General features: G+C 41.1%; 1 protein-coding gene across 1 annotated transcript in view; it reads right to left on the bottom strand.

Annotated features, from left to right (window-relative positions):
• Positions 1 to 9,200, bottom strand: part of LOC311038680 (protein NLRC3-like) — a 16,468-nt gene extending 7,268 nt beyond the window's left edge. Inside the window, exons 1-5 of the mRNA XM_084048249.1 lie at positions 9,044 to 9,200; positions 7,139 to 7,379; positions 6,486 to 6,553; positions 4,229 to 6,062; positions 3,138 to 3,311 (exon numbers count right to left, since the gene is read on the bottom strand). Of these exons, the coding sequence (XP_083904375.1) occupies positions 3,138 to 3,311; positions 4,229 to 6,062; positions 6,486 to 6,553; positions 7,139 to 7,329 (2,267 nt within the window). The 5' untranslated portion in view covers positions 7,330 to 7,379; positions 9,044 to 9,200. The remainder of the gene's footprint in view (positions 1 to 3,137; positions 3,312 to 4,228; positions 6,063 to 6,485; positions 6,554 to 7,138; positions 7,380 to 9,043) is intronic.
• Positions 9,201 to 10,696: the final 1,496 nt, after the last annotated feature.

Here is a 10,696-nt window from a genome sequence, read left to right as displayed (position 1 = left end):
CACCTGAACCTGTGAAAAAGGGCCTCAAACATTTATTTGACACAGTTTCACGCAAATTGCTCAGAAATCCTGGATTTAAATGTTTTTCAAACTGCTCAAAATTGCAGACAATCTAAGGGCAGAGCTTACTGGTCAAAGTGATACATGTGTTCCTCATGAGTCAAGGCACATGTGTAAGCAGGTTTAACGGCTGTCGGCCAAACGAGGCATGACTTTTGCCTGTTTAAAGTTTGCATTTTCAAAAATTGCTATAGCGCCCCCCTTTGACCAATTGGAGTAAGATTGGTTTCAGTGATACTTGGAATGACCCTCTACAATATTGCAAAGTGTCAAACAAATGTGAGTCTCCATGTATGTGTTAGGGGCAGATGAATAATTTTCATAAAACTGCAATATTCATTGGCTTATAAAAGCTTAACGTTTTCACTAGGGCTGGGACTCGATTAAAAAAATTAATCTAATTAATTAGAGGCTTTGTAATTAATTAATCTAAATTAATCGCATTTTAATCGCACATCAATATTTGACCTGAGAACAGTGAGAAAATTTGTTTTCAAATAGATTTTGGTAAACGTCTTTAAGTACATGTTCTCAAGTACTGCACTTAAGTACAATTTTGAGGTATTTTTTACTTTACTCAAGTATTTCCAATTTCTAATACTTTTACTTCTACTCCACTACATCTCAGAGTAAAATATTACACTTATACTCCGCTAAAATTATTTGAAAACTTTAGTTACTACTAGTTACTTTGTAGATTTTGATTATTATTATTACAAAACATACAGTAACCACTTCAGCCCTATATCGGCCATTAGAAAATAGCCATCTACATGCATTGTGAGCTTGTAGATCTGCTATTTTCAAAAGATTTGAGTACTTTAACTGTTGGTACTTTAAATACATTTTGATACTTTTATACTTTTACTCAAGTAGATTTTGAATTCCGGACTTTTAATTGTAACATAGTATTTCTACATTGCAGGTAGAGTGTGTTGTCACTGTTGTTTTATCGTTGTTTAATTAATTAATTAATAAAAATAATCCGCACGCATGTGACCCGCACCGCATCGCCCCCCCCCCCCCCCCCCCTCTCCCGCGGGGCGGGGGTTCGGGGGGGCAGCCCAGCCAACATTATCAAGCAGGCTATCGGGTGCGCCGTCTTCATTCATGCTTTCATGCACTGCGTTGCCTGCGGTTTGTTGTTGTCTGAGACCAGACGAGACCCATGCATGTTGCTTGGTGCACCGGGACAAACGGTCCGTCTGAAACTCGTCCCGTGAGAAACGTTCCACGGGGCAAAAATAAGTGCGATTAAAATGCGTTAATTTTTTTAACGCGATAATTTTTCTGTAATTAATTGATCGAAATTAACGCGATAAAGTCCCGGCCCTAGTTTTCACTTATGGAAAATCCGCTTGCTCACGTTTGTCGGCATTGGTCCAAAGTTCATGTGTAGACAGTTTCGTGCAGATTGCTCAAAGATCCCAGAAAGCTATGGACTTTTACTGCTTTTTACTGCTTTTCATAGAATTCGAAATGGTGGGAGATCTAAAGGTCAGAGGTCAAAAGTCAAAATGTGAAAGTTGTTAGGCACGAGGAGACGCATGTGTGCATCGAAGTCTCATGGCTGTAGGTCAAACAGGGCATGAGTTGTACCTGTTCAAAGTTGGCATATTTCAATTGAGTGCTACAGCGCCACCCTTTGGCCGATGGTTGTGAGTTTCGGGTCTTCGCCGTTTGGCATAGCCCTCTACCATATTGCCGAATTTCATAAAAAGTGACCACGCGGTTAGGCCAGAACTGCCAAAAGCGGCGGAAGAATAATAAAGAAAGCCTAGTATCCCAAGAAAGGCTTCGAGCCTGATGGCCTCGAAACCTTAATGAGATGAACAGACACAGTATGGAGTCCCTGCTCTTTAGAATGAGATGAACAGACACGGTATGGAGTCCTTGTTCTTTAGTTCCACACACATGTGCTGTAACCCATTAAATCACTTCCTAACACCCTCTCACTCCTTTCTATTCTGAGGTGAGATACTCCCTCTAGTGTCCATTACAATGAACTGCTTTAAGATGAATAACTATGGTTCATTACATGATACATTAGTTGAACTTACATTGTACACTGAAACAGATCTCAAAGGCACTCTTTTAGTACAAACAAACGCAAAGTTGATTCGGACAATATAGAACATCACAAAACCCAGTACCGTTTAAAAAAACAAAAAACAAATGCTAACTTCCTGCTAATTTTGACATTTTTATTAGGAAGAAAACCCGGACTGGATCCGTCGATCCAGATCTTCAAATACTAAAATCAACAGGAAGTTAACATGTTTTATAAAAAAAAAAAAAAAAAAAAAAAGTACTGGGTTTGGTGATATTGTCTGAATCAGCTTTGTTTGTGTTTGTTTATGTGCTGAAAGAATGACTTTGAGATCTGTTTCACCGTACAATGTAAGTCAATGAGGAGATTTTTTTTAATTATCAATTTCTAATCATAGCAAGGTAACTACATAAGCCAAACCCCCAACAAATGTGTGAGTTATTTTACTTTGGTACTTGAAGTATATTTTGATGCCAATACTTTTGTACTTTAACTATATACTGCCAATACTTTGGTACTTTAGGGCAACAGTGGTTCAGGGGTAGAGCGGCCGCTCGGCAACCAGAAGGTTCCCAGTTTAATCCCGGGCTCCCCCAGAGTCAGTGTAGAAGTGTCCTTGATCAAGACGCTGAACACCTAATTTCTCCTGATGAGCAGGTTGGTGCCTTGCATGGTTTCCTTCACCATCAGTGTATGAATGAATGGGTGAATGTAATGCACAATCATTGTAAAGTGCCATGGATAAAGGCACTATATAAATGCACCATTTAATACAGGCCTTTTATGTATTTTTATATGGTGGTATTGCTACTTTAACTTAATAATAATGTGGTAAATGTGGTATCTCAGCATAAAGACTACATATATTAGTCACTGTATCTTATCAATATTATGGTCAATGTGGATTACCATGATATCAACCTTAACCACACTCTTCACATAAAGTGCCACCATCATAACTACATTATAATCACTCACTATAACAGAACTGATACAAATCAAAATACAAAATGTAAATGTATCTGACCTGAGAATGTCCAGACAACAGTGTGAACTCTTCAGTCCAGCAGAGATGAGTTCTAGTCCGGAAACCTCCAAGCCGTTTCCGCTCAGGTCCAGTTCTCTCAAATGTGAAGGATTAGAGCTGAGAGCTGAAGCCACAACCTTAATGTGTTCCTCTCTGAGGTCACAGTCAACAAGTCTGTAATTACAGATTAAATGTAAAATCAGAGATGAACAAAACAGATCAGTCATGTTCACTGTCAAGGAGGTTCCCTGTGGTGCTGCCAGAAATGTTGTTTTCTGTAAATAAGCGGCCGTGATTAACACATATTTAACTGAAATGTGCTCATAACTTTCCATTGTTCTCATTTGATTAGAATACAAACACGAAATAATAAAAACGATCCCAACACGATGCTGTTGCTTCACTCTATGGCAGTGAAGTGAAGAAATGTTCTGTCAATAGATGAACAGCTTGTACGACCGCATGTCATTTGTTTACATACTTTGGTTCTCTTAACAAAGTTCTGTGTGAACGCTAACCAGACCAAATGCAAAATGCAACAATGTAAACATTTGGCCCTTGATCTAAATTAACAAATAAATTGATAATAAAGGAGTGGAGCGCAGAAAGGAATGAGAGAAGCTACAGCGTGGCACAAGAAAAACACAGCATACATGCGCGCGTACACACACACACACACACACACACACACACACACACACACACACACACACACACACACAAACTGATACTATCACTATATCACTATACTGTTTGAACCATTCATACGTAAATTAAGTGAGGGTCTCACTGTACTGAATTGATGACGGTCGTTTTAACTATAATGATGTTCTCATCCCTCCTTCCCTCCCTCTTTCCTCTTCCTCTTTCGTCTCCCTCTCCAGCGAGTCGGTGTTCCGGGCATAGGAAGTGTTTCATTTCCTTAACCAACCAGAGTGCAGTGGGCGTCGCTCCAAATGTTGTGTTTGACGGGGCTTGCGCACAGATCGGTGAACCAATGGGATCTCAAGGATTTTTTTCTCCGGAAATTTTGAACCCACCCCTCTATGCCAGATATCAGACACGCTAGGGCAGTCTACATGACTACTAACCTGGCTGTTGAGCAGTTCCTCACAGCAGGGACCAGGTTATATCGCCCCTCCTGTGATGTGTTGCATTTCTGCAGGTCCAACACCTCCAGAACCTCCTCTGACATCTGCAGTATTCTGACCAGAGCTGAACACTGGATCTCATCGAGTTCCTTTCCTGACTCCAGGTACTGTTGAATCCCCTGACATACTGAGTGGGCCTTCATCTCCGTCAAACATTGGAAGATGTTGATACATCTGTCAGGAGAGCCACTGCAGGGATCCATCTTCTTTAGGTTGGTGATGGCTCTCTGGATCTCCTCTGGACTGTTCTCTGTCTGAACCAGCAGGCCTCCTAACACTCTTTGGTTGGCCTTCAGTGAGATTCCATGAAGGAAGCGGACAAAGAGGTCCAGGTGGCCACTCTCACTATAAAGGGTTTTTTTAATTGCAGCCTTCAGGAAGTCAGACAGGGAACTGTTGCTGTTGAAATCATCATTGTTCAGGAATGCTTTCAGTACCTCCATGTTCTTCTGTGTGAAACAGTCAAACAGGTAAACTGCAGCCAGAAACTCCTGGATGCTAAGATGAACAAAGCAGTAGACGGTTTCATGGAAGAAATGACTGTCTGGTTTGAAGATCTCTGTGCACAGTCCTGAGTCCACTGGACCCTCTTTAATATCTAGATGACATTTCTTCAGGTCTTCTTCGTAGAAAATGAGGCAGCCTTTCAGCAGATGTTCAAACGCTAGCCTGCCCAGCTTCAGAAGAACTGCTTTATCAGCCTCTGTGAGTTTCTGTTGATTCTCACCATGCTTTAGCCACTTCCTCTTTGTCTGGACGAAGATGAAGTGGCTGTAAATCTCAGCCAGGGTCTTGGGAAGCTCTCCTTTCTCATCTGTCTTCAACATGTCCTGCAGAACGGTGGCAATGATTGAACAGAAGATTGGGGTTTCACACATGATGTGGAGGTACTTTGATGCTTTGACGTGTGAAATGGTTCTGCTGGCCTGCTTCTCATTTCCGATTCTCTTCCTGATGTACTTCTCCTTCATTTCATCAGTGAATCCTTTTACCTCTGTTACCATGTCAACAAAGCCATCAGGGATCTGTTTGGCTGCTGCAGGGCGTGTGGTTATCCAGATTTGAGCACAGCGAAGCAGTCTCCCTTTGATGAGGTTGACCAGCAAAGCCTCCAGTGAGGTGGCCTGGGACAAGTCCTTAGAGCATTCATGGTGGGTTATGAAGTTTAAGGTAATGTGGCTTTCATCTAGCCCATCCAGGACAAACTGAACTTTGCAGGGACTCTTGTCGTAATTAGTCTCTCCTGACGTCTGCAGCTTGGTGAAGATGTCATTAAGAGCTTCTTCTGAGATGCATTCATATGTGGGGTTGCATTCATGAATTAGCTGAGCCAAACTAAACTTTTGCCCCTTGAACAAATTGAGCTGGCGGAATTGGAGCACGAATGTGAGATGGGGATCTTGATCTTTTTTCTTTGCCCAGTCAGAGACAAACTTGTGTACGAGAAAGGTTTTGCCAACTCCTGCTTCGCCAATGGACATCACTGTTCTCATGCATTTGTTTTGTCCAGAGGGGTGTTTAAAGATTTCACTGAGTTTGATCTCCTGCCCTGCTGTCTTCCTCTCCATCTGTGTGACCTCAGGTGACCTGCTGATCTTTGTGTCATTCACACGTGCGATTGTGAGACGTGTGTAACATTCTTCAAAATCCTTCTTATCCGCCCTTTGGACTGTCCCGTGAGGTACCCACGCAAATGGGTCCTCAACTTTTGTTTTAAGCTTGTCTTGGTAGTGTGTAATGGGACGTGTATGCGTTTTTGTTTCCACCAGGAAATCTGTAAGGAACAAAGCAATTCCTTTAGATATTGAGGGAAATTATTAGATCGGCATGATGTGTTAACATAATGAATAACAAAAAAAAATAACTTGACATCATTATTACTATATGTTTGTCCAGATCTTTTACACTTTACTTTGCTTACTTTACATTACTTTACTCCAGCTGGTTTGTACAAACCTGAGGACCCATGTTATCCCAGCATGATCTGACATGTCTGATGCAACAATGCTACATGCTACCATTATCAGAAACATGTTAACTGTGATGTAATGTAATGCAATGTAAGGTAATTGAGTGTAAGTGTAATGTAAGTTTAAAGTCCAATGAAAACATAATGGAATTCAACAGCTACAATAGCAGATATAAACCATCATGAAATGTCTCCATTTAGAGTCAATAAACTTTAAACACCACTGACCTGGGACAGATGTAGCTGCTGCTTTGGGTTGAGTTGCACTGAGTGATGGAGGAGAAGGCTGAGGACACCTGTTTTGAAATTGATTGAGTTAATACTTTATTAGCAGTTTGCAAAAAAAACAGGAAAGTACAGTTACAGTTACAATACAAGGTCTGCCAAGAGGATTTAGTAGGCTTTGACTTTTACAGAGGCCAGTTTCTAATTGCAGCCTCCTGCGAGTGCTTTTTCAGGGAGGTTTTGAAGGAGAGTAGGGTTTTACACTCCTTTACGACATAAAGGGTGTTCCACATGTTTGTGGCATAGCAAGAGAACACATTTAACCCGTTAGACAAATCTGGGTTGGACGTGATTTGTGGAGCTTCCTCATAATTATGTACAAATTACATATTATGTACAAAATGTTTTACTAACCGTATATAAATCTAACAATTCTATATAAATACTACAGGCTCTATAGGACCAAACATGTGTCAACAACTTGAAATAAATGTAGCATTAGAGAATACTAAGAATAAATGTGTTTGTCTCTTCAAGCGTAAAGTTACAGTAGCAAACAAACACACCATGGCCTGAAAAGCTACATTCATTTGTACACAATGTTGTGTAGAGAGACATTGTCCTCCAAGAAAAAAATGTAAAGGACAATTGCTTACAGATCATCTAGGAGACACTTCTCATGCTCTTCTAGACCTTTGTAGAACATGTGTTTGGATGTACTGGAGTTCAGGAGTGTATAGAGTTCCCTCATCTTATTCTGACTGGTATCCTTAGACGTCACATTATTGTAGCCCTCTTGGGTGATGACCTTCTCTTGAAGGAGCAGATCCAGGATGGGATTGACCATGATCACTCTCTCAATCAGTTTAGTCCGGTGTTGATCAACAAAGAGGTTCGCTGAAGATATTTAAGGGGAATGAAAATTGAGTTGTTGGTTAAACTTTATCTATGTGGCCAAAACTAATTTAAACATGCTTCTGAACATTTAATGATTTAACCACTTAAACGCTATAGTTGTCCGGGGTCCCCTAGGGCTCCTTAGTAGGTCAGCTAGTATTTCTTTGTACACCAAATCTGTTCTCCCCTCTAGGTGCTCACATTGGCCCTATTCACTACGCTGGTCGTAAATATGGGGTAAATAAAGTTTGTAAAGGAGGGCATATCTTCTGTAAGCTCAAACTGACGTGCAATTCCCAAAGGGGTTCGTATATCACAAATGTGCGGATCACCAGGTGTAGGTCATGATTAATCTGGACGGCTGCCAGCTGGTCGTATAACGCCAAGCGCATTCCCGAGAAGTTAATTTGCATTGTTCCACTCCCCTTTATAAACCATAAAAGGCAACAGGAAATGAAACATCCAACTTCCTACTGCCATATCCGCTTATTATAAGCGAATTTGGGCTTATTTTTCTGTAAAGTTGTTTGTAAATGTTGGTAGTTGTGGGTTGCGTTTATTTGGGCTCGTTTCTAAAGTGTAGTTGCTTATTTGGGCTTGCTTCACAATTTTTTTTATTATTTTGACCGGTGGTTCTCAAATATTTTCATGTCATAGACCCCCAAATTAATATGTAGGCCGATTTGTCCCTATAGCCCCCATCGGAAAATGTTTTGTGCCAGCCTCCGCAGTTTCATTAAGGCATGATAGCCTATTTTCATTATAACATGACACTTTGGCTGAGATGGCCCGCTGGCAAACACACCGAGGGACCTAGTAATTCAGCTGTAAATGCAACTGATTGCCCCCTCGGGGGAAAAAAAGCGGGGGAATCTATATCATGTCTATATTATGCATAGGCTACAAGCAATACATCGTTTGACATTTTTTATGTTTTTTATATGTATGTGTTGACAAAGGTTGGGCATATACATATTTTATTTGAGGCTTGGTACTGTTGGCTTGGTACTGAGGCTTGATTTTGCATGAAGAATAAAGCATTCTAACGCCATACGCACAGCTTTGCTCCCTTGTAAGACAGCCTCGGGCTGACTTGAGAACGGGCGGACCTCCCGCTCAGAACACAGACAAAAAAACATAAATGAATCTGACTGCTAGTGTTGGAATTGTCTTAAATGCCAGTACAATCAAAATATGGTCGTAAATTGCTTAGTGAATCGGGGCCAATGTGTCCAAACAAGCTTGTATCTGATATTTTTCTGCCTAAAGTCTGCCAGAATAATTCTAGATTTCTAGAGTTCATATGGTTAAAATGTATTTAAGACATTGCATCCCTCAATTAATGGAATATTAGTGTTTGTTTAGGCCTAGCTTAGTTGTTGCCATTTGATATCGGCTGTAGCCTCATAGTGTTTTTGTCATACAACTTTCATAATCATTGCAATAGACAACAAGTATTCCAGTATAAACATAATATAGATGTCAGTTCGAAAGTTATCTTATAAATGAAATGTTAGATCTGTTATAATATGAGTTAATATGATGCTTTAACACAGTATGTGTGAATCACTTAAAGGCATACCACAGTTTACAGGTAAATAGTGTGAACAGACCAGACAGTTTAATCAGTTTATTGTAGAAATCTATTCATAATGTCGGCTCACCTTCAGTTTTAGAGAATCCGCTCGTTGTTGAACTTGAACTTGACGTTGGTGTTTCAGCGTCTGTAGCTTCCTGCTGGTCTGATGTTACAACTATTGTTGAGTCTGAAAAGACAACAGACTTTTATAAGAACCCCAATACTACCTGGCAGTAATTATCCTGCTACTAAAGACACCTGCATTGGAAAACCAGGCACTTGAACTAGTAAAGAGTCACAGCACCAAATAATAATGTTTGGTAGTCTGGTAACTAATGGGAATTAAGATGAACAGAAGAACAATGAATGTTCTGTTGAGCGGCTACATAATAAACTACAAAGGAGCGCTTCCTTGGTCTCCGCCAAGCCAGGTTGTCTACCTGGGCCCGCAAACTTTTAAAGTCAGTTATGGAAAGGGTGGCGCATAGAGGCGGCCGTTCGTTTACCTCGTAGGTCCTTTTTGGGCCAATTGCGGCGCTCCCCCGCGTCCACATGTCGCCAATAAAAATCCACCCGATCCACTTGTTGCCAATGAAATCTCTCCCCCCCCCCCGTCGATTTGTTTCCGATCAAAACGCTCCCGTCACCCGTCCATTTGCTGCCAGTAAAATAGCTACCCTCCTGTCCACCCCCCCCCCCCCCCCCCTTCCTCGTTCAAAACAAACCATCCCGGTACCAGTGTTGCCAGTACATTGTACTAAGGATTTCTACTCTTGCTGCTTTAAAGAGCTGGTGCCATGTTTTTGCACTTTTTCTGTTTTTCATGTGTCTATGAGGTTGATAGAACTTCATTAAGCCCCCTGGTGGGGTTTTTATGGTGTTTTAAGTCTTCTCTGACTATCTTGAGTTTCTTCCTGGAGGCTGAAACCTTGAGGGTCAAACGTGCCAATAGAGAAACAGCGCTTTAGTGACATAATAAAAACATACCCTCCCCCTCACTATCATAACACAACAGGTGTGGGCATGAGGAGGAGGAGGGACTAGGACAGGTGGGTGGTGCTAAGGTGGTGGAGGAGGTGCTAAGGTGAGAACCAGGTATACTTAATGAACTGGAGGCGTGTCCACATAAAAACATAATTTTAACAATTTCTGTACACTTTTTTTGAAAAAAATCTTCCTCCTAGTATAACCATAATACCTGATGATTATGTTTTAGGGGGAGGGGAATCACGGCACCCCGTCTTTAATAAAACTGGATTAAAGATTCACAGATCACAGATTGATATGCTCTTGGATGCAAGATGGCGGAATGTGGTGTACCTGGAGAAGGCACTGCCTGCCTGCGGGACAAACCAGAGGTTTTTAAAAGCAATTGTGGGAAGATAATAGTGGTTGATGAGTTCCTACACTTCATTTCTGACAAAATGAGGACTATTGACCATGACAAAGTTGTGTTGTTGGCAACAAATAACTTCTCTTCTGAATGGATTGTAAAATCCAAGGACTTTCTGTTTGAAGTTTGCACAACGACCAAATTACGCAAAATCAAACACACAGGTAGAGACAAGGACGCCAAAAATTTAAAAGTTTGTCTGAGCCTATTCAATGAGTTTGGGGAAAATATGCTCATGTTTGTCTCCCACTTTTTGGAGAAACTCCCGCCTGTTGGCTTTGGCTGTATCGACGCCTCGGCACTGCTGAGAAGGGTTGAGAAACTAACCAGTGAAGTGGTGGGCCT

This window comes from Gymnoscopelus microlampas (assembly GCF_963454915.1).
Source record: "Gymnoscopelus microlampas genome assembly, chromosome: 22".
Classification (NCBI taxonomy): Eukaryota; Metazoa; Chordata; class Actinopteri; order Myctophiformes; family Myctophidae; genus Gymnoscopelus; species Gymnoscopelus microlampas.
Note: the sequence above shows the minus strand (reverse complement) of the source record. Positions and strands in the feature narration are given on the sequence as shown.